This window comes from Budorcas taxicolor, chromosome 5, assembly GCF_023091745.1.
Source record: "Budorcas taxicolor isolate Tak-1 chromosome 5, Takin1.1, whole genome shotgun sequence".
In the NCBI taxonomy this organism is placed as follows: Eukaryota; Metazoa; Chordata; class Mammalia; order Artiodactyla; family Bovidae; genus Budorcas; species Budorcas taxicolor.
Genome location: NC_068914.1, coordinates 17,872,946 through 17,896,481, shown reverse-complemented (window position 1 = coordinate 17,896,481; position 23,536 = coordinate 17,872,946). Strand labels below are relative to the sequence as shown.

At 52.4% G+C, this 23,536-nt stretch overlaps 1 protein-coding gene across 1 annotated transcript in view; it reads left to right on the top strand.

The window, feature by feature from the left end:
• CDH23 (cadherin related 23) overlaps positions 1–23,536 on the top strand; it is a 388,293-nt gene that overhangs the window by 249,928 nt on the left and 114,829 nt on the right. The window contains exons 15-21 of the mRNA XM_052640480.1: positions 3,359–3,596; positions 4,976–5,081; positions 6,639–6,766; positions 11,519–11,591; positions 13,511–13,627; positions 17,335–17,447; positions 18,693–18,800. Coding sequence (XP_052496440.1) covers positions 3,359–3,596; positions 4,976–5,081; positions 6,639–6,766; positions 11,519–11,591; positions 13,511–13,627; positions 17,335–17,447; positions 18,693–18,800 — 883 coding nt within the window. The remainder of the gene's footprint in view (positions 1–3,358; positions 3,597–4,975; positions 5,082–6,638; positions 6,767–11,518; positions 11,592–13,510; positions 13,628–17,334; positions 17,448–18,692; positions 18,801–23,536) is intronic.

The following is a 23,536-nucleotide window of genomic DNA, read 5'->3' as shown; positions in this document are numbered from 1 at the left end:
AGCTGTTCTTCTAGGATTTTATCTTTTCCCTTCATCTGGGACACATTCTTCTGCTGGCTCATTTTGGCTAACTTTCTGTGATTGTGGTTTCTGTTCTACAGACTGCAGGGTTGTAGTTCTTGCTTCTGCTTTCTGCCCTCCTGTCGGATGAGGCTGGCTGAGAGGCTTGTGCAGACTTTCTGATGGGAGCAAGTGGTTCCTGCCTACTGGCAGGTGGGGCTGGATCTTGTCCTTCTGGTGGACAGAGACGTGTCAGGGGGTGTGTTTAGTGGGCAGCTGTGTGGGACCTGAGAAAATATTTAAAGAGATAATAGCTGCACACTTCTTTAACACTGCCGAGAGTCAAGAAGACTTTCGGCAGCCTGTATGCTAACAGGCGGGGCTGTGTCCCTGCATTGTTGGCTGCTTGCTTTGAGGTGTCTCAGCCCTGGAGCCTGCAGGCTTTTGGTTGGGGCCAGGCCTTAATGAGAAAATGGCTGCCTCCAAGAGGGCTCCCAGTGAGTACTCCCCAGAACTGCTGCCTCCAGTTTCTTTGTCCATGCATTAAGCCATAGTTGCTCCACCTTCACAGTAGGCCCTCTAATACCAGTGGGTAGGTGTGGTCCAGGCTATTATGTGAGCGCTACTTTTTTCCTGGGTCCCAGTGGAGATACTTCATAAGTGGAGTTTCTGTTTCCCCCAGTCCTTTGGAATTTCTGCAATCAAACCCTGCTGGCCTTCAAAGCCAGATTCTCTGGGGCCCCTGTTCCCATTGCCAAGCTCCTAGGCTGGAGAGCCTGACATGGGGCTCAGAACTTTCACTCCTATGGGAGAACTGCCATGATATAATTGTTTTCCAGTGGGTCGCCCATCCAGCAGGTATGGGATTTGATTTTATCACAGATGCATCCCTGCTACTATCTTATTGTGACTTCGTCTTTGTGTTTGGATCTAGGATATCCTTTTTGATGGGTTCCAGATTCTTTTTGTTGATGGTTGTTCATCAGTTAATTGTGATTTTAGTGTTTTTGTAAGAAGAGGTAAGGTCACATCCTTCTACTCTATCATCGTGTCTTCCAAGAAGAACGTTTTTTTTTTTTTTTCTCTTGTGCTTATCTAGCTTCTCTTGCTATGTATAGGGTACCTCAGACAGAGGCCTCCACCCAGCACTTCAGGCGAGAGTTCTTCTGATCTATGTGTCTGCTTTTATGCCAATACCATACTGTTTTGGTTCCTGTAACTTTGTAATATAGTTTGAAATCAGGGAGTGTGATGGCTCTAGCTTTGTTCTGTTTTCTCAAGATTAGTTTGGCTCTGGGGTTCTGTTATGGTTCCACACAAATTGTAGGATTATTGTTCCATTTCTGTGGAAAGTGCCATTGGAATTTTGATAGAGATTGCATTGAATCTGCAGATTGCTTTAAGGAGTATGGACATTTTAGCAATATTCTTTCAATCCATGAGCATGGAATATCTTTTTATTTGTCTTTTTCAGTCTCTCTCATCAATGTCATATTTTTCAGTGTATAGATTTTCACCTCTTTGGTTAAATTTATTCTGAGGTAGTATTTTACTGTGTGTGTGTGTATTTGTGTGTGTGTGCAATTGTAAGTGGGACTTTTTCCCTAACTTTTCTTCCTGATAGTTCATTATTAGTACAAAGAAACAGAACAGATGTTTGTATGTTGATTTTGTATCCTGCAGCTTTACCAAATTCCTTTGATTGTAACCTTTTATTCGTGGAGTGATTGGGGTTTTCTACAAATAATATCACGTCCTCTGTCAGTAGTGAAAGTTTTGCTTCTCTTCTGATTTGAATGCCCTCTTTTTCCGTGGTTAATTGTTCCAGCTAGGGCTTCTAGTGCTATGTTGAATGAAAGTGACAGGAGTGGGCCTCGTTATCTTGTCCCTGATCTTAGAGAAAAAGCTTTCAGATTTTCAGCATTGAGTGTAAGGTTAGCTGTGAGCTTTTCACATATGGCTTTTGTTATCTTGAGATACTTTTCTTCTATATGCATTTTGTTGACAGTTGTTATCATAAATGCATACCAAACTTTGTCACATGCTTATTCTGTGTTTTTTGAGGTTTGTTCATTATTTTCAGCTAGCCCGGGTCTTCGTGCTGCACACGGGCCTTCTCTCGTGTGGTGAGCAGGGGCTACTCTCCATTGCGGTGCGTGGGCTTCTTGTTGCAGTGGCTTCTCTTGTTGCAGAGCATGTGCTCTAGGGGCACAGGCTTCAGTAGCTACAGAGCGTGGGCTCAGTGGCTGTGCTTCACCGGCTCTAAAGCACTGGCCTGGTAGTTGTGGCACATGGGCTTAGTTGCTGCGCAGCATGTGGGATATTCCCAGAGCAGGGATTGGACCTGTGTCTCCTACGTTGGCAGGTGGATTATTAACCACTAGGCCACCAGGGAAGCCCTTATTCTGTGTTGAGTGAGATGATCGTATGATACGACCCCTCACTGTGTTAGTGTCCCGTGTCCCATTGATTTGCAGCTGTTGACCCATCTTTGCATCCCTGGAATAAATCCCACTTGATCATGGTGTATGATCCTCTTAATGTTCTGTTGAATTTGATCTGCTAATGTTTTGTGAGGTTTTTGCATCTTTGTTCATCAGGGATACTGGCCTGTCATTTTCTTGTGTTGTCCTTATCTGGTTTTGGTATCAGGGTAATGCTGGACTCATCAAATGAGTTTGGAAGTATTCCTTACTCTTCTCTTTTGGGAGAGAGTTTGAGAAGGATTGGAATTGATTGTTCTTCAAATTTTTGCTAGAGTTCACTAGTGAATCCACCTGGTCTTGGACTTTAGTTTGGGAGAGATTTTTGATTATTGGGTTTATCTCCTTACCAGTAACCAGTGTGTTCAGACTTTCTATTTCTTCATGATTTAGTCTTGGTGGTCTGTGTGTTTCTAGGACTTTATCCATTTCTTCCAGATTGTTTGATTTGTTGGCATATGATTTTTCTTAGTAGTTGCTAATAATCTTTTGTACTTTTGTGGTATCAGTTTTAAGAATTTCTGACCGTTGCAGTTCCTTAACATCTAAATATCTCCAGTAGGCAGAAACCCTTGTCCACAGCAAGAAGAGCGTCATTCTGCCCGAGTTTCCTCATTGATTAAATCAACATACTCCTGCCCTTTCAGTACCTGACCATCATTCATCTCTCATGTGGTCCTTATCCCTGCCCACCACCTCCTGTTAAACATAGCTGCTCTTCTTATTTAGGGAAAATGACAAGGCAAATTTCAGACTTCGTTAATATCGCTCTGTTAATCACCCTGGGCAAGGACAGGCTGGTAAATGCAGGCCCTTATCCACAAACTGCTTTAAACCAGGGTGTCTTTTCCCTTCCTCCTCCCGGCCTGACACAGGTTCTCTCTGGACAAGGACACAGGACTCATCATGCTGATTGCCAGACTGGACTACGAGCTCATCCAGCGCTTCACCTTGACAGTCATTGCCCGGGACGGGGGCGGTGAGGAGACCACAGGCCGGGTCAGGATCAACGTGTTGGATGTCAATGACAACGTGCCCACCTTCCAGAAGGATGCCTACGTGGGCGCCCTGAGAGAGAACGAGCCTTCCGTCACACAGCTGGTGCGACTCCGGGTAAGACGCCGGGGTGCCCTCTGATCTGTGTGTTTCCCTTGTCCTTCTCTCTCTCTGCTGTCTCCTTGACTACCCCTTTATAAAGCCACTGCAAGAAGTGCTGACATCCATCCACGAAGGATTCTGCTCAGATCAGGGGTCACATTCTCGATCTGGGTCAGGCCCACCTCTGAGCATCACTTTGCATCCTTGGTTGCTGAGTAAGACTAGTGTCTGCTTTGGCTTAGATTTTAGGTCTCCAGTCACCACCCTGCACCTCCCCTGGTGAGTGCCAAGCAGTCCCTTGTTAAAGTCCCCCGTCCAAACCCTTTAGTGATAGCCTGCAGTCAGGCACTGCTCAGCTGGAAGCTACCAGAGCCCGTGGACACAACCCAGTTCATGGGAGGGGAGACAGGAAGGGAGAGGCAGGCCCAGTGAATGAGCAGAGAGCCAGGACCAGGACTTGGGACTCCATGCTTCAAGCATCCTCCTGCAGTGAGTCCCTCCACCATACATCGGTAACCTATAATCGGACACTGCTTAACGTCTCATGCCCCTTCCTCACTCTGCCGACCCAGAGCCTCCAATTAGAACTTATTTCTGAAGGAGGCAGGGATAAGGGCAAGGTGGAAGAGGTGGGCGTGGGGGACACACAGAAAGCACGACCACGTGCCCACCCAGTATGGCCGTGGCTCGCCAGTGGACCCTGCCCAGCTCCTCTTACACGCAGACTGGAGGGAGACTCCTAGGGTCAGAGACATTTGGAAAGAGCTGATTAATGCAGCCACACCAGAGATGGTCAAGGAGGAGGAGGATACCTGACCCCGTTCCAAGTGTCTTCTTCTCTCCTTGCATTCATGCAGCCTGCACTTATTAGACATCTACTGTGTGCCAAACACTGGGCTGAACGCTAGGTATCAGTTGCAGTCAAGAAACGAAGTTCCTTCCCACATGGAGCTGACAGTCTGAACAAGGAAAGCAGACAGTAGACAGGCTATAATCAGGAAGGAGACGAATGGGGTGTCCAGCACAGGACCTAACCCGGTCCAGTGGTCAGGGAAGGCCTCCGTGCATAGGAAGGGCCAGCTGGGACTAGGGGTCTAGGTGATGGTCATGCCCGGTGTGGTGGAGACCCTTTTCATCCTCTGGATAAGGCCTAGACTTCCTCTATTCCCTCTAGGCCTTCAGCCTGCCCTCTAAGTTCTGCAGGATACCCCCACACCCCTACATCATGTGCGTCTGCTGGGAGCCAGAGGGTAGCCTCCAACTCGGGGACAAGGAGAGCCTGGATCACCCAGAGAAGGGCGCTCAGAGAAGGGCCAGCCCTTCCTTCCTCCCACCCTCTTCTGGCCCCAGCATCACTGAAAACTCATGGGCCCTGTTCATCATCTTCCTTCCAGGCAACGGATGAAGACTCCCCTCCCAACAACCAGATCACCTACAGCATCGTCAATGCCTCTGCCTTCAGCAGCTACTTCGACATCAGCGTGTATGAAGGCTATGGTGGTACGTGCACGAATGAGGGCCCAGCCTGGGGAGGAGGGTCGACAGGTGGGAACAGGGCTGCACTTCACACCTGTCTCAGGAGGGGGCCCTTCTGCCTCCCAGACACCCTGGACCACTTGGGGAGCTGCCCCACAGCTCCTGTCGGCTGGAGCAGCACGTGGCATGGGGTCACCTTTTCATAGGTTCAAGATCTGTGTCTCCGATCAGCCAGATCTTTGAATCTTAGTTTTGTGGCCAGCTGGGCTTCTTAAGTTACCACCGTATGTGAGGTCTCTGTTAAGAAAAGGTGTCTGGGCAGATCTGTGGTATGTGGTAGGTGGGGGGAGGCTTATTAGCCAAGCTTCCCCATCATTTGGGCATGCTGTGGCTACTGCCCAGCCCTTCCTGGCAGTGGCCTTTCCCTGCCTGGCCAGGCACAGTTCCATACTCTGGAACTTGCCCTACCTGCCCCACTGTGGGTCCTGATCCCAGGAGCCCAGGAAGGAAATAGCAGCAATAATCTCAAGCTCCAAGATCCCAAGAGACCACTTGTTTTACTTCCGAGGCCCAGAGACAGAGAGAAATTTGCCAAAGTCACACAGCAAAACTGTCCAGGCAGGCCCTTGTGATCTGGCTCTTGGTTGCCTTTCAGCACCTGCCTCCCCGCCAGAATCCAGCTGCTGAGAACCACCTGCACTCGCACCTGACGGGGCCACTTCTGTGTCTTTGCAGAGTCTGCTCCTTCCACCGGGAAAGCCCTTCCTCCCGGCCCCTTTGCCCTGCTTCCCTTTTACCTCTGGCTAGCTTTAAGATCATTTAGATGTCCTCTCCTCCGCGAAGCTTCCCTAACGCTGAAAGATGAGCTCAGTGTCCCCAAGACAGAGCAGATGGGCACTGGGTGACTCTGAATGTGGGACTCACTTCTCCTCCTACCCCACAGTTGTGTCAGAGACAGGTACCTGCAGAAGCTGCATCCTGGCTCAGGATGCTACAGCCTAAGGACCTCTGTAAGATCTGTGTCCCCCTTTTAAAAGCTGAGCAGTCCCACACCTCTGCCCACCCTCACACCTCACCACCTTCTCAGCAAGAAGAACCCTCCTTGGGTTTTATATTACTAAAATGGTAATTGTGTTTCTGTTTCCCAAATAGAAAGTGGCAGTTTAATATTGTGGGTAATGCCTTTGCAGACTACCTATGCCCCCACTCCCAAGCCAGTACGTCTTCCTCCCCAAAACTGAAAATCAATGGCTTAGCATGAAAGGAAAAGGTGAGAGTCCAGGCATGTGCCGTGTGTCTCTGGGGAAGACACTGAACCTCTCTGAGCCTGCTTTCCTCATCTGTAAAGTGGGGCTTACATTACCACCGAAATAGATGCCACCTGCTGGACTCAAGAGTGGGCCTGGCACAGATCAGCTAGTCAGTAGACCTCAGTCAAGTCCATGAGGCTCTGGGAGTTCACAGGCAGGAGGAAAAATCAGGCCAAGCCAGCCACACCCTCTCTGCCCAAAGGGGAGCCCTGGCCAGATGGGCATGTAGAGTCCACTTACAGAGGGCCTGGGGCCTGTCCTGTCATTTCAGTGATCAGTGTGAGCCACCCCCTGGATTATGAACAGATACCCAACGGGCTGATTTATCTGACCGTCATGGCCAAGGACGCGGGCAACCCCCCTCTGAACAGCACTGTCTCTGTCACCATTGAGGTGTTTGTAAGTACCCAGGGGTGCACTGGCCTTGCTATTCTGGGAACTGGGGTGGTGAGTGTGCTCCCAGAGTGTTGGAGCCCTGCTAAAACCCTGTGTCCTCACATCCTTGGCTGTCCCCACAGCTGTCCCCACAGCTCAGAGCATTACTCAGGCTGTCTCAAAGGCTGTCCCCTAGCAAACTGCCCTCCTGCTCAGCCAGGGAAGGCATGGGGCCCTGGGACCCAAGGATAGCCTGATGGTCCTGCTCTAATTTCATTTCGGCGCCTCAGGACTCCCTCTAGGGTGGAGCAGGAGCTGGGGCTCATGCAGGGAGGTAATGTCCTGTGTTCCTTCATTTATAGCCACATTCCGTGAAGTTCAAGGGAATTCCTGGAAGGTCATCTTCTCTCTTCTATCTCTCTCTGGGCCCCTCTTTCTTCTTCACTTCCTTTTTCCATTCCTCTGAAGATCTAAAGGGGCCTGAAACCAAACCACAGCTTGTCTGACACGAATATCAAACACACCTTAGTGCTTTCCGTGTCTGAAATTATCAGTCACTGAATCCATTTCCACACTGGTTCATTGGCCCCACATAGCTCCCCCAGCGCTCCTGGGGATGCAGACCATGGTCTGACACCAGGCCAGTGGGCCTTCTCGCCCCCCCGGCCCAGGCACCCACCTCCATCCCATTAAAGGCTACTGCCTGCGGAGACGGTGAGCACATGCTGGTGGAAGAGTCCGTGCATTACCGGTTCCGGGAGGATTTGATCAGATTGTCAGGTTAGGAGATTTGCTGTGATTTGACAAAGGCTCAGAAGAAACTTGCCCAGAGCAGGTTGCCGGATGACTTTTCTATCCCAGCTGGCTTTGCCGACATCCCCTGGTGCTGCCTCACACCTGGCTTTATCGAGCCTCATCCTCTCAACCCAAGATGGAGCCAGCCCTGGGCAGGGGACCCCGCTTGCTTACAGAATATGTTGGGGTGGGCAGTGATGGGAAAGTCTAGGGTGATGCCTGGAGGAACCTTGCCTCTGGGCATGTGGGAGCAGCATTTAGGGGGAGCAGGGGACAGAGAGGCTCTATAGAACCAGGTCCAGGAAATGGAAGGGCAGAGTCTAGGACCCTCATCTGACTCTTCAGGCTCCAGGGGGTGGCCAGAAGGAGATCCTCAAAAACCCAAAAGCATGCCTGCCTTTAACCTGAGACCACCCACCTGAAACCCAAGGCTAAGTAAGAGTGGAGAAGCACAGTACACTTGCTACCAACCCTGACCAAACCCTGGTATTCTTGCCTGCATGGCCCTGACCCTGACCACAGCCCCCAGGGCCCCCTTAATCTTGGCCACACTCATAACCCTGACCAGTCCCCTCACCACCACCAATGCTTTCAACCAGAATCCTGCTCTGCTCCTGTGTGTGCTGTGCAGTGGAGACTGGGGAGGGATATGAAGGTGACTATGAATCCTGCTCCCCCACAAAGGGACACTGAATAGGGAGAGGAGCATGGCTTGGGAGGCGTATGGCTTTGACACTCAGCTCTGCCACCCTCTAGCCATGTGACCTGGGATTCTTTTCCCCTCTGAACCTCAGTTTCCTCATCTAAAGAGTGGGGATCCTCGTGGTACTGCCTCGTGATACTGTCATGAAGATTAAGTGCGATCGTGTGGGTGGTACTTGGCTCCAGTAACATAGGCCATCTTACTGCTGGTAAGACAGACGTGTTCCAGTAGCAGCATCCGTACACCAGGCTCTCTCATGCACAGGGAGTTGCAGGGAATTCAGCTGGGCAGAGAAGGACCTGCTCTAGACTTTTTGGAAACAGATGTGAAAGAGGGTGAGAGTAGGGGAGGTTTAGGGAAATAGGTTGAGCTGTTCCATGCTACCCAGGTATGGGCACCCACATAGCGTTGACCAAGTAGAAATTCAAACTTCTTGAGCTGCGTGCTGTGCCAGCTGCTTTCACGTTACATAGGCTCTCTCGATCCCATTCTGCAGAAGAGGCAGCTGAGGCTCAGGGAGGGAGCATAGCTGGTGCAAGGTCACCAGTGCCTTCCTTGCTTTCTGGCTGGTAAGTGGCATTTGAATTTACCTCCAGTCCTAGTTAGCCAAGATTTGAACTCTGACCAGTCTGACTCCTGGGCTCACGTTCTACCCACCACACTCCTAGGCTTGGAGGCTTGGACATCCCAGTCTTCATGTGACTGAGACCAGTGTGCCTCAAAGTTCATGTGGATTCCCCAGGCGTCTTCTTAAAATGCAAATTCTCACTTAGCACATATGGGGAAGGGCTGAGGCTCTGCATTTCTACATGCTCCCATGAGACACTGATTCTTCTGGCCAGGGAACCACTCTTTGAGTAGTGGGGCCTTCAAAAATCTGCCCTCGTGGGATCTTGAATCCCAGGGACTGCCTTAAATCCCAGCCCGCTTCCCAACCTGTGGTTGGCTAAGAAAGGACCTGGGGACGGCCTCTCTCTCTTTTTGCCTCAACCCCTCACATGGAGCTGGAACAGGAAGTGAATGGCCCAGAGACAGAACTGACCTTTTATCTACTGTGAATAGAAGAGTGACCAGCAGCCTCCATCTCCCTCCCTGATACCAGGGAGTGGGGGTCTCCATGTCCACGGGCAAGTGAGGGCAGGAGTCCACCTGGCTGCTGTCCTCTCAGCAAGCCAGCATGTGCCCTGGCCTGGAGCCACCTCGGTCCATCAGAAGCGGTGCTATTTTCAGATTTCCTCACAACCATCATGCAGGTCAGCAGGGACCCTGTACTTCCCTTCTGGGTCTGCTGCCCTGGCCTGTGGCAGCAGGGCAGACCTGGTAACAGACAGGCACCACCTTGACTGTGAGTGAGCATCGTCTCTTGAGCAGAGCTTTGGGACAGTGCAGTCACTTGTGTCTAAGGACCACGCTTGAAAAGGTCACCGCCTCCGGGTTGGTTTTTCATGTGGGTGATTTTTAAGTAGCTGTCACTTGGCTGAGCTGCCTCCTCCTCCTTCCAAAGGGATTTTCTTTCAACAGAAAAGGGGGGGGAAAAAAAGCCCCAGCAGAGATGAAGGAGTTGATGGCAGCGTTTACTGCTCAGGTTGGGGGTGGGGAGAGGCAGATCAAGGCGACAGGGCTGTGCAAGGAGGGGCGGGCGTGGGGGCCAGGTGATTCCTTTTCATCCACTGCTTGTTGGTTTTTAATAAAGAAGTCAAACTCGGTTTGTAGATTTCCCATTAGGGGACAATAAGCTTTTGTAGAGGGAGCCGCTGAATTAGAACTAATAGCGAATGTAGCGCCAGGATCCGGGGAAATATCAGCGCTAATAAGTTTCTGCCTCATGCTCTGTCACTGACATTCTCCGCGCCGTTCCGTGCAGCCAAGCAGAAGGCTTAAATATGTACGTATATGGGGCACTCGTGCCCACACCAGGGATGACCAGGCGTGCTGCTGGGCATCAGATATCAGGTGGGGCCTCACACTGCCAGTTCTCTGAGGCTGGAGAGAGGGACAGGTCAGCAGGAACCGGTGTGTGGTCCAGAGCCAGGGGCCAGATTGGGGAACAAGAGTGCTACACTCTGGGCACCACAGTCCCAGCATGATGGGAGCCTCTGGAGTCCCAAGGGGTGGACAGCCAGGTACCAGGCTGTCTCCTTCCTTTCTAATTTATTTTTTAAATTTGTCTTATCAAATAGTTGACTCCTAATGTTGTGTCCAGGCCACCTCCTTCTTCCTGTTTGCTCAGCCAGAAGTGAGTGACTCCAGCAGAGAGACTCACTAGAGGAGCCTTTCCGCCAGAGGGCTCCCAGTCCAGGGGAGAAGTGGGCCCCTGGGAGTCTGCATCACTGAGAACCAAAGCCTACAGACTCCCCAGGGGGCTGCCACCCATCTGCCCCCGAGCGCCATGCTGGGCTCTTGGGGAGGGGGGAGAAGGCACCAAGCCATGTGGGCCATCGAGGCTTCCTCCAAGAAGAAACGGGGAGGAACTCTCGCTGGGTGATTGCAAAAGTGGCTGATGGGCACTGAGGACCAGAGTCTTCAAGGGTAGGGAAGTCTGCCCGATTGTGGAGGAACTGTGGGAGCAGGAGGAAGCAGAGGCTGGGCCCTGGGCCCTGCACTGCTAGGTCAACCCATTGGCTTAGCACCATCTTCTGGCCATTCATGCAGGCTGGGCCTGAGGAGGGATTGCTCTAGGACCGGAGCTGGGGGCTCTGGACCGGGTTTGCTCAGCAGGTGGAGGTGCTGCTGTTCTTATGCGTGTGCAGAAGTGTCTGGAATTCCAGCTCTGGGAGCCCCCTGCCTGCCATTGCATACTTCAGTATCTTCTGGGTTGAGATACTCCTTTCTCCCTTCATTTCTAAGAGGGTGAACATTGATAGGAGGGTTCCTGGAACCTTCTACTAGCATCTTGGTGGAGCTGGATGGGAAGGTCCAAGTGTGGGGCTGATGAGCTGAGGTTGAGAGAACTGGAGTGAACTTGGAGTTCAGCTGGGAGACCGACAGGAGAGCCAGGTGAACTGGGAGTTACGGGCAGTCCCAACTGGCGCCTCATTCTCCATCGCTCCGGCCATCACCGTCCGTTCTCGACTCCCACACGTTTCTCCAAGGCCTGTCCTGCCACTGTGAACTGGAGCCCAGCTGGAGGGTCACCTGATTGCCTCGTGACACCTCACCTGGCTCTGTGACACACTGAGGTCAGCACAGTTCCTTGGTGCCAGCCGTGTCCAGCCTCCCTGCAGTGACCAATCCAGACTGCCTCCCTGGTCCCTGAAGCCTGTCCGTTTTCTTTCCAGGATGAGAACGACAACCCCCCCACCTTCAGCAAGCCTGCCTACTTTGTGTCTGTGGTGGAGAACATCATGGCAGGTATGGCCCGGGTCGGGGAGGCCAGCAGCCACAGCATTCAGGGTGCAGGCCTAGCCTTGCACACGTACCAGAGCCCCCTGCCCTCCTGGTGTTCCCACAAGTGGAACCTCTGGAGGTGTGTGGTTGTCCACCAGCCGGCAGTTTCTTCCAGAGCACCAACCGTGTGCAGGCACTCTGCCGGACGCTTGGTCCCTACACCCCCTGTAGCTAGTTTTCCTTCAGGGAAGAGAATAATGGCTGAGGATTTATTCAGCAACCTCAGGTAAACAAGAGTGCCCTGAAAGTTCCAGGTTTATGGGGCATGAGGCCAGTCCCAGGGCCCGTGATGGCTGAGGGGGTCGCCCTGGAGGATACTGTTTCTAGGTGAGGAGAGAATGGGAGGCTCCTCCCTGGGCCGCATCTCAAGTGCCAGGACCCACCTTGCAGACCCAGAGCCACCAGCTCCACACCTGCGTTGTGCTCAGAGCAGGCCAGAAGCTTTACCCTTACACCCCGAGCGGATGTTCCGTGGGGGAGACTCAGGTCAGGAATTGCTACAGCAGCTGGAGGGGTCAGGGTCGCCCGGAGGAGCCAGGGGACAGCTGGAATCTGATAGCTGGAGCAGGGACAGTTGCAGGAGTCTGGGACACCTTGAGTCAGAGATAGCAGAGGAGTCAGGGAGCAGCTGGAACCAGAGGTAACCTTCCCTAGCACTGCCGGCCTTCTGAAGAGACCTTCTAAAGGTACCCACCTGGTGTGTGATGATTTGCTGGACAGGGCCCAAGCTGGGCCCAGCCCACCCTGCCGCATGCCAGTCTCAGGCACCCCCTGGAGAACACCACTGTTGAAGCAGCCCCCCACACTCCCCTTTGTCCCCAGAGACTCTGACAAGGAGAGGCCTTCATCCTGCACTTTATCCTCTTCCACGTTGAGTGTGCTGGGATAAAGGAGTGTATCTGGGCAAAGGTGCCTGTCCTACTGTCAGGACAGGACTAGGAGTCAGATCAGAGGCCCCACGGCTGCCCAGAGAGACCCAGAAACCCAGAAAGACCTGATTGTCCACAGCCCCCTGCCCGGCCCTCACACCCCCCAGGAACTGTTGATTCACCAGCATGGTAGATACCATGGTCTGACATGGGTCAGGCCTATGTCTCACCTGTTTTATCCCGCAGGATCCTCACCAGCCATCCCACAAGTCAGGCTTTATAGTTATACCCATTTTACAAAGGAAGACGCTAAGGCTCAAAGTAAGGCATTTGCCCGAGGTCCCACCAGATTCCAGCCAGGGCATGGTAACTCTAGAAGGCCACACACTGACCCTTCTCACCACCCTGCCAGAGCTGGAAGGAGGGAGCCGGAAGCCCTGGGGGCATGGCTGTAGGAAAGACTGCCCTCAGAGTCTGGACAGGCCACTGGAAAGGCTGAACCCCTGACCCAGGGTTTCACAGAGATGAAAGTGAGGGCCTTAACTGGACAGTAAAGAGAAAATAAAAACCCTTTACAAATTCTACTTGTGAGCAAGATAAAATAAGACCAAAATTGAATACAGTAAATGTAGAATAATTTAATATGGAGCTTCATTTCTTTTTGAGTCAAAGTCGAAGCTGGCCATTCTGAGCTCATTTACTGCGGTGGCGTCAGGGAGGGATGGAGTGGGGCATGGTGTGCTCTGGGCTGGACCAGGACTGAGATGGGGGAGGAAGAGGGTGGGCCTGACCCCTCCCAGGCTCCACTCCCTCCCGTGGAGCCTTCTTCCCACACAGCCCAGGAGTCTGGGCCACAGGAGCAGGTGGTGGAGCCCACTCTCATCCCCAGATGGCCCCTGGGGCAGGCCTCCTGCCCTCTGAGGTCTCCTCCACTTCCTGTACCCTGTCCTGCTCCCAGAGCCTGGGGCTGTGAGCCCAGGGTGAGCAGACCCCACTCCTTTTGTCTCCCGGAAGGAGCCACGGTGCTGTTCCTGAATGCCACAGACCTGGACCGCTCCCGGGAATATGGCCAGGAGTCCATCATCTACTCCTTGGAGGGCTCTTCCCAGTTCCGAATCAATGCCCGCTCAGGTGAGCCCTGACCCTCTGCACCTTCAGCTGATGCTCCCAGCCTGGGGACCGTCCTCTGGGCCAGAGTCTCCTGAGCACACCAGCTTGGAGCACTTGGCCTTATCCCTAAAATATCCAAGTGAGATTACTGATCTTAAAAAAAAAAAAAAATCACAATGTGAATTCATTCACCAAAGAATGTCTTTGCGGTGGTGAAGAGTCATGGTTTAAATATGTTCCATTTCACAATTATCTGGCTAAACCACTGCTCTTCAAGGACACCTTTCTTCAAGCCTAAGTGTCTCAGTGGCTGACCTCATTCTCCAATCCTGGCTCCTCTTCCTAACATGAAATGTGCCTCAGTCTCCCCACCTACAGAGGATATACATACTAGGGCTGTCGTGTGAAAACAGGGTCATTATAGAGAGCTTGGAGTTGTCCCTGGCAACAGTAAGTACTGACTAAGTTAGGTTGTTAGCATTATTTTCTTTGGTCTTTTCACCCTGGGGCCCCCATCCTCAGCTCCCTGCTCAGCCCGTATAACTCTCCTTTCTTCTTCATTTCTCCATATGCCTCCCTCCAGCTTTCTGTCCTCCTTGAGGCTGGGAGGGAAGCAGGGCAGAAAGAAGCAGCAAGATTCCCCAGCCTTCTAAGTCAGAAGCTGGAAAGGAAGGAGAGGCCTCTGAACATTCATTCATACCTTCACTCAGCTGTCAGTGGGGGCCTGCTTTCCACCAGGTGCTGTGCTGGGTGCTGGGGAAAGAGAATGGAATAAGACATGGCTCACCCTCACGGGGCTCCGAGTCAGCTCAGTGGACGTGCAAGGCTCCCCACTTCCAAGTTCTCCTTTGTGTATTAAGGGCACTTGTAGATGCTGAACAGGCCAACCCTGAAACCTCAGCGGCTTAACACGATAGAACCCGTAGCTCAGGCAGCAGTCCAGTGCTGTGTTTGGTGGGCAGTCTTCCACATGGAGTCTAGGGGACCCAGACTCCTTCCAGGCTGTGGCTCCGGGGTCACTGCAGAAAGGAGACGGGAATGTGGGATGTTGTGCAAGGAGATGTTTGTGGGTCAGACCTGGAGGTAACAGACATCACTGGGGCTCACATCCCATTGGCCAGAACCAGGCACTGGCCCTGCCAAATGCAAGGAAGGCTGGGGAACATCATAGTCCCTGGCCTGGCAGCTCCGCTCCAGCCATCATTCTGGCCTGGGAAGGGAGCAGGAACCTGTGATGGACCCTGGCCATCCTGGCCATGGGCGGTCAGCGCGGCCCAGCAGGGCATCTAGTCTTCCAGTTATCTGTGCCTCCGTGCTCCAAGCCTGCCTTCAGTCTCTTTCACCCTGCTTTCCTGGAAGCTCGGGGAGCAGATGGCTGGTGTACAAAGACTTAACACATCCAGGGCCAGCCTGCGCCTCCTGTTCCACCTCTGACAAAGCCGGTGCCTCCCTCTGACCACTCAGGAGCCTCCACCCTCAGGAAGTCTGTGTTTCTGGGGAGTTCAGAGGACTGTCATTAAGGAATATTAGCCAGGCACTCAGCACTGTTCTAAGCGCTCTGACCAACATCACCACCACTCTGAGGTAGGTCTTACCTTCACGTCATCCCCGTTTTCCTTACAAGGAACTTGAGGCAGAGGAGAGGTTAAATCACTGGACTCAGGATTCACAGAGCCTGAACTTCTGACTCCAGATCCCAAACTCTCAGCGCTCTGTTCTCTAAAGCCATGTAGGCTGTTGTGCCGCCCGCAGATACAGTGGCGGGCACACTGACCTTTCAGCATCTACCCTGCCTCCCCAGTCAGGGACTCCATCTCTACCCTGGGGCCTTTAATAATGACTTGGACATTTTCTTGCTGCCTTAACACGGCTCCTTCAGCTCCAAAGGTGTAAGCGTTTTCCTCTGAGCACCTTGGTCAAATTAGCCAGGCCCACTCCACAAAGGTGGCCTTAATTGGATCTAATTTTCCAGACAGGAGGAGCCATCTATCATGCCGACAAGTTCATGTTTAAAACTTTTTAGAGATTAATTTCTTCCTCGCCCTGCCAATTAATTGACACCACCCCAGCACGGAGTGTGGCTTGGCAGGCAAACGATTGCCAGGCTTTTGTTCCTGGCCTTAGCACCTTAGTGCCCTGGCCCCCAACCCCAGCTTCCTTATCATGGCAGGAAGGGGAAACATGAGAGTGGAAGAGTCCTAAGGACCACTGGCCCAGCTCCCTTATATTATGGTAGAATAAACCAAGCACAGAGAAATTAAGTAGCCTGCTCCAGGTCACACAGCTCAACCAATGGGGATAGCACACAGTCCTTGCCCTTGGAGGGCCCTCACAGTCCCTTGGAAGAAAATGAGCATTTTCTGAATGTTGGAAACTTCACCTATAGTTATTTAATCTTCACAAAGCTCTGATTTGAAAGCATACTAATCTCTTTTAGATGAAAAAACTGAGGCTCAAAGAAATTAATTAACTTTCCTAGGCTAAGCTCCTGGAAAGGACAGTCATCAGAAGTCACAGCTGGACTTCACTGTCCTCAGAGCACCGGCTCTTTGCAGTGGCCCTTGTGAGATGGTGGATGGCCAGTTGCCAGACCGTATGAAGCTGGCTTGTGCTGCCTCATGCCTGCTCATGAGAACCAGTTATGTACATCTCTTCCCAACTCCAAGTTCAGTGCTACCTACCGAGTGGGTAGCTTCAAATGGGCCCTGGTGGGAATATTTATAACTAGGGAAATCAGCAAATGCCCTTTTTTCCCTTTGGGGATCCAGTTGTCAAGCATTTACTGTAACACCACTACCAAACGACTTCCATATCTTAGTTACACCAAAACACAGAGAAAAGCCAAAAACAGATCGACAAAGATTATGTGGTGGTGGTTTAATCACTCAGCCATGTCCGACTCTTTTGCGACCCCATGGACTGTAGCCCGCCAGGCTCCTCTGTCCATGGGATTTCCCAGGGAAGAATACTGGAGTGGGTTGCCATTTCCTTCTCCAGGGGATCTTTCTGACCCAACAAAGATTATGGTCTATTTTAAATGTTTATATTTAATAGAATAACTTATTTATACACCAAAAAATTCAAAGCATTGTTACAAGGTAATTAAGGAAACTATTTTGTAGCTATTAATATTAAATCTTAACCCACTAGAGGTTGAGCTGTCTAGAATGAGCCACGCGTTGGAACATGCATGAAGCACTCGCTGTGTTTCAGTCCTGTTTTTGTATTTCTGTAACCAAATGAAGAAATAGTGCCAGATGCCTCTCTAAGTTTAGAACCAAATTAATCCCATATCAACCCTATGAGATGGGCCCTAATATTATTCCTTTTTAACCAGATGGAGGAACTGAGGCACAGGGGACTTAGGTAACTAGTTCCAGGTGATAAAGCCAGTGAGGTAATGTCCACAGCCTAAGTGAGAGGTACTTTGTGACTGAGCTTGAGTCCAAATGACTCTCCTGCCTTGTTTTCCAGCCCCTAGTCCGATAATCTGTCTCGATTTCCCACATCTGAAAATGCCTCCTCCTCCTGGGGTTATATTGCCCAGCTCTGAGATTCAGGTTCCCAGTCATGGCTGCTATGCCTTGTGAGCACCATCTCACCACCCCCTATTCACACAGGTCACTTGATCTTGCAAGCCTCTCTCTCACACTGTGCGCTCTCCCTCCTTCCCCATTCCTCCCCTGGCCCACCCAAACCATCTCTCACGCACCCTTCTCTTATTGCAGGTGAAATTACCACCACCTCCCTGCTTGACCGTGAGACCAAGTCTGAGTACATCCTCATCGTCCGGGCAGTGGACGGGGGCGTGGGCCACAACCAGAAAACCGGCATCGCCACTGTGAGCATTCAGCCAGCCCCTGCCCCTGGCTCCCCACTTACCAGACAGGCTGCCACCTCCAGCTTATCTTCAGCTTGATCTGCTTAGACCCCTGGACACTTGTGTCCCGAAGCAGTGTGAGGCCTTGTGGGCATGGAAGGTGGCAGGTACCATTTCGTTGTCAGCCAAGGTCAGCCCTGGGGCCTTCGCAGCTAGGGGAAGAAAGACATGGGGGTGCTTGGGAAGAGCAAATACTCTCTCCTGCCCCCAAAGACCAGCTGGGCAGAAGGCATGAGCCCCATAACTCCCTCCCTGCCCTGGCACCTGCCAAGAAACAGGAGAAAGGACTGCCAGGAAGAGCAGCTCAGAACAGGAGGCAGGGCCCTGAGGGTTCCTGGGGGCTGTCACCACCCACCCCTACTTTGCCGTGCTGAGAGATGATGTCCCGGTTTCCCTCCCATGAGCAGGTAGGACCCGTGAAGCCCAGAGCCCCACCCAAGGCCTTCCTGCCTCAGGGTAGAAGCTAGAGGAGAGCCATTCGAGGGTCCTGACTGAGCTCTTCGCTGCAATTGCTGCAGAGGAGGGTAGGGTGAGACATTCTTGCTGTGGGGCAGGAAGAGCAGCTGACAGGTCACTCCGGCCGCTCCCCTCCTTATCCTCGTTTGCTCTCTTGCAATCCATCTGGAGCCCTCTCTCCTCAGCCCTCATCCCATCCACAGCAGCCGCCCCCATTCTTACCCAGCCAGAGGGGCTAGGGGTGCTGTCACTTGGCCAGCCACTTGGCAGAAAAATCCCCAGTGCTCTATTTAGTCATGAGAGGCCCCTGCTAATAGGACTTTAGAATTCTATAAATAATTTACCTGGGTGGCAGGTGAGCAGAGAAATTGCTTGGCTCGTAGCTGAAACTAAAAAAGGAAGCTCTGTGGATCCTATCAGGTGTCCCACCGCAAACCTCCCACACCCTGTCAGTCACCTTCAGCCAAGACTCGGGGTGGACAGAATGCGTCCCCGGTCGCAGGGACCATTTCAGAGGTCATTTCATCCATTCCTCTGTCTCCTAATGGGACACCACCTAAGATCCACGAAAGGTCTAGGCCCCCTCCTGTTCTTGAAAGCCCAGGATCTCTCCTGAGGCCCCCAAAGTGGGTGGAGCTGGTGGAATTAGTGCCAAGGTGCCCATAGGCATCTGAGTGAGTCCCCAGCATGGGCACTGTCCTTGCACAGCTCAGCTAGGTGCATCCCACAGTGCCCCTTGTGGCTTCACAGGTGAACATCACCCTCCTGGACATCAATGACAACCACCCCACCTGGAAGGACGCTCCCTACTACATCAACCTGGTGGAGATGACCCCTCCAGACTCTGACGTGACCACGGTAAGTGGTTGGGAGGAGCAGAGCTTCCAGGTGGCTATTCAAGGAGTGCCTGCCTCTCCCACGTGAGCCCTGTGGGCCAGCCAGTGTGGAGCTGTTTCCGAGTCAGCTCTCGGAGCAGAGTTCCGGATGTTCTCTTGCATGGTGAAAGATAGCCAGGGTTGGGGGAAGCCCTCACGCAGTGCTTGGAGACAGCAGGCTCCAGACTTTGTCAAAAGGAGCACTGGCAGCCCAAGGGCAGTGCCAGAGGGGCCAGGGCTGGTTCAGGTCGGGGCCACCCTTACCCTGGGACCCCAGGACTCTGGCCACCCCCTCGGTAACCCCTGTCAGATTGCGCAAGCTTCAGCCCTTCCCCCATCACCTTCCTTCTTCCTCACTTGTGCACTGCAGCATTCAGTCTGGATCAGCAAGCCCAGGGCTGCCCCAGCAGGGGCCTCAGAGCTCACCCAGGGACTTTCTAGCATGAGATGTTGCAGGTTTGCACAGGCTTCTAGGTGTGCTGCATGTGGGGATATGGCTCAGGGTAGGGAGTGAGAGACACAACCATAAAACCTCTGGGCGTCCAGAAAGGAGAGCAGTGTCCTGGGGAAGCTGAGCAAAGCCGGGGTCAAGCATCCCACTCTCTATGTGCTGGGATTCACATTTATGAGGCTTTCTTTCCCCCTCATGCTCGTACCCTATTTGGCCTCATTCAGAGAGCCTCCTGCCCAGTGTCCAGCCCCACAGACACCAGCCCCCTGTGATGGACAAACCTGACGGGTCACATGCTCAGATGCTCAGTCGTGTCAGACTCTTTGCAACCCTGTGGACTGTAGCCCACCAAGCTCCTCTGTCCATGAGATTCTCCAGGCAAGAACAGTGGAGTGGGTTGCCATTTCCTTCTCCAGGGCATCTTCCTCACCCAGGGATCGAACCTGGGTCTCCTGCATTGCAGGCACATTCTTTACCAACTGAACCAGTACGAAAGTCCCCATTTATTGAATGCCTGGGACATGCCACCTGCTGTGCTGGGTACATCTCACGGATTATCCCATCTTCATGGGGATCCCACATCATGGCAGATGGATCCCTTGCTTCCACTGTACAATAGGGGGAATGGAGACTTGGTGTTCGAGGGACTTGCCCAAGATCACAGAGCTGATGAGATAGTAAGAGATCATGTCAGGACTCAAGCCAGGGTCTGATTGACTTTGAAACTACCTGACCTCTGCCCCTCTGCTGGCTCAGGCACCCTGACAGGTGGCCCAGGTCCTGAAAAACTGGAGAACTCAGGTAGGATGGGAGAAGGGATGGTAAACTTTCATATCCAGTTCTTCAGGAAGGCTGCCCCACCCTGAGGGCAGGCAACCTCGGACTGGTGATGCCTAACCTCCCCACCCCTACCCTCCTCAACCACAGGCAGTAGTGACAAGGTCTGCCAGGTCTCGATGGAGGAAGATGTCAACCTGGAAGGAAGGACAGAGAGGGAAAGAGGGAGAGGGGTTGGCCATCACACCTGTCCTGTCTTCTTTTCTGCATGTTAATGATACGAGTGACTCTCACCTCTGGGTGGGATCCCCTCCCAGGGATTCCAGTAGGGTGCAGGATCTGGAATCTGTTTTCTCAAAGTCCCAGGTTGGGGAATCCTTCCAGCTCAAAGCCAGACTTGGCAACCACTCCCAGTTCCCGTGGGCACTCTCTGCTGCCACCTCATGGACTCTAGACCAGGATAACCCCAGCCAGACTCCAAAACGCTGGGGCAGAGTGCCCACCTCTGAACACCTGTCTCGGCAACTCTTACCTTTGCTTTACATGTCTGGGACATTCCTCCCAGAGGAAACTGAGGGGAGAAAGTGGCTGTGTGGGGCAGCATTCGGCCTGCTGCCCAGAGAGTAGGTCTGCTGGGCTGGGAGTGTACTTTCTTGGCTTTAGGCGTTGCCCAGATCAGCCCCCGTAGCCTTCTCCGGGTCTCCAGCCTTTCCTCACATCCTCTGTGCCGTGGGCAGGTGTGGGCAGTGGGCCAGGGGCCTGCTGCCCTGTGTTGTCTCACTCTCCAGGAAACCCCCACAGGCCTTCAGTGAGCACCTACTGTATGCCAGACTTGGCAGGCTCAGGAGTTCAGGGTGCAGCGTTTCCTCTCTGCCTTCAGGGAGCTGCGTGTCACTCTGAGGCTGAAACTCACCCCTGGTTCCCATCTCACCCTGTATAAAAGCCAGGGCCCTTCCTTACTGGACCTACTTGGCCCACAAGGTCTGCCCCACTTTAACTCTGGGGAGGAGGACATGTGAGTCCACCCCTCAGTACTGAGTAGACATGGCTGTCCACAGCCGTGGGTTTGGGGCACTTCAGCTTTTCAGTGACTCGTGGTAGTGTTTGAGACCTGGAAAAAAAAAAAAAAAGTTACTCAGAATTTCGAAAAGAACAGAGACAGAATTAAAGCTTGTTATATTAAACATCTGCCACACATGTTGTGACAACTTTAGAAATTACAATACTTAAGGTGTATAAAAATTTCATTGCATTTAAGGACAAGTTGTAGGCTGGATTTTCTAGAATTCTGGAGAATTTTTTTTTAATGTGATGATTTGTCAGGATGTCAGAAATCAAGAAGCCCATACATTAATTGAGCTTGTTATAGCAAAATAATTTCAAAAGGAATAGTCATAAAAATTCTTTCAAATTTTATAGCCATGAAATATGTGTATGTGTGTATAGGTGGGTATATTGTAATACCTTCTAGGGGCCCCCCTGGGAACTTCTACAGTCTCATAATGGTCCTGAGTGAGGTAAGATCTGTGGCTGGGGTTTGAGAAAAGTGGTCTTTAAGGAGGGAACAGCTCACCCAGAGGTGACATCAGGAGGAGGTGATATTTCAATGGAAAAGAAACTAGCCCACTTTCTGACTCATCTCCCACCCGCCTTTGCACACCCACCACACACCCCCAGCACATGCAGGACCTTCAGTTTCCTGAACCTGCTGAATTCTTTCCCACCTTGGGGCCTCTGCACAAGCTCTTCCAGCCCCACAGGATGCCCTCTCCTTCCTCTACTCCACCCCTCCCCCACATCCCGACTGTTCCCATGGCTGGCTCATTCTCCTCCCTCTGTCCCAGCTTAAAATGCCACCTCTCTACACACTATTTCTTTCAGAGCTGACTCCACAATCTGTGTTTAGGTTGTTTGCTTATTAAGAGGCAGTGTAGCTCAGTGATTAAGTGAGAAGCCTTTTCTGCTACCAAAAGGTCTGGGCTCTAACCCCAGCCATACCACTTACCAGCTGTGTGACCTTGGGCAAGTTACTTAACCTCTCTGTGCTCTAATCTTCCTAAGTAGAAAATGGGAATAAAGTCTCCACTTGATAAGGTTGTGGTCATATTTAATAAGTCCAGACACACAAAGGACACTGACACACAGTGAATGGTCAGCAGATGAGAGCTATTGCCACCATCAGCTGCCTCCCTGCTGGAATCAAACCTGTCTCATTCACAGTTGAGCCCCAGCACCTGGCACATTATAAGGGTTCAGTATTTGTGAATGAGAGCTGTTGGTGGACTTGTTCAACTTTCTTCCCCATCCTACCTAGCACCCCCCTCCAACAGGTGGGTTCAAGTCTTCCTTGTCAGAGGGAGATGAGGGCATGTGGCCTGGGACTTTCCCCAGGGCCCCTCTAGAGGGGACCCTGGCCACAGCTTCTAAAGCCTGAAGTGCAGGGTGATTCCAGTGTTTATTTCTTCAGAGCTGTGTGCAGACGAGCGTGTGTCGTGTTCCCTTGCACTGGGAGCTGGCCAGGCGCGTGTCTCTGTGCCCATGTGCACTACACCTGCATGGGCATGAGCTTGCAGAGAGGCTGTCCTCTGTTTGCAAGTAAGAGACCTGGAAAAAAACTCTCCAACTCTCCCTCCCGCTCCTGCAGCCTCCTTCAAGGACCTGGCTGATGGGCATTGATTTAGAGCCTTTCAAAGCCCTCCAGCAAAATAAAGGAGAGGGGAGAGGGAGAGAATTATTCCCCGTCAGGCCAGGAGAAAAATGACGGGCGTGAAATGGGAAATAAATGAGGGGAAAGTGGTGAGATTCTACACAATCGCCCAGCAGGGAGCTCACGGGAGGGGTCCCAGTCCACTGCCTTCTCCTGTGCCCCTGCACCATCCTGCCACCCAGGAGGGGGCCACAGGGCCAGAAGTCAGGACCCATCCCCAACCATGGTCCTTTGGAAGCAGCTGCCCAAGATTCCCCTTCTCTAGCACTTGGGGATAGGAGGTGTATCAGCACACTCAGCAACAGGCTAGTGTGCCTGTCCTAGAAAGGGTGGTTCAGCTACTCTGTGCCTCAGTTTACCCATCCAGAAAAATGGGAATAAAAGCTGTCTCCATCCTCTACCTTCAGAGAAGCATTGTAGAAGCACAAGGCTTTCTGGTCTCCTCTATCAGTGGGCTGACAGGAGAGCCTAGGGGACAGAGCTCTTGTTGTCAATACAGCGGTGATTGGGCCCCCATTATAGAGCCTGGGCAAACTTAGCCCCATGCCCACAGCACAGTGAGGACTCCTCAGGCCTGGAAGGCTGAGGCCACCTCCCTGGCCCCTGGTTACAGCAAGGCTGGGAAGGGAGGACATAGGCTGAGCAGGTGGGGTAGGAGTAGCGCCATGTCCCACTCTCTGAAGTGAAAAAAGGCCTGGTTGGTTTGGAGTCAGAGCCAACACTGGTCCCTCTCCCTGCCTCCCTGGGGCCTAGGGGCAGACGGGCGCCCTTGGCAGGACAATCC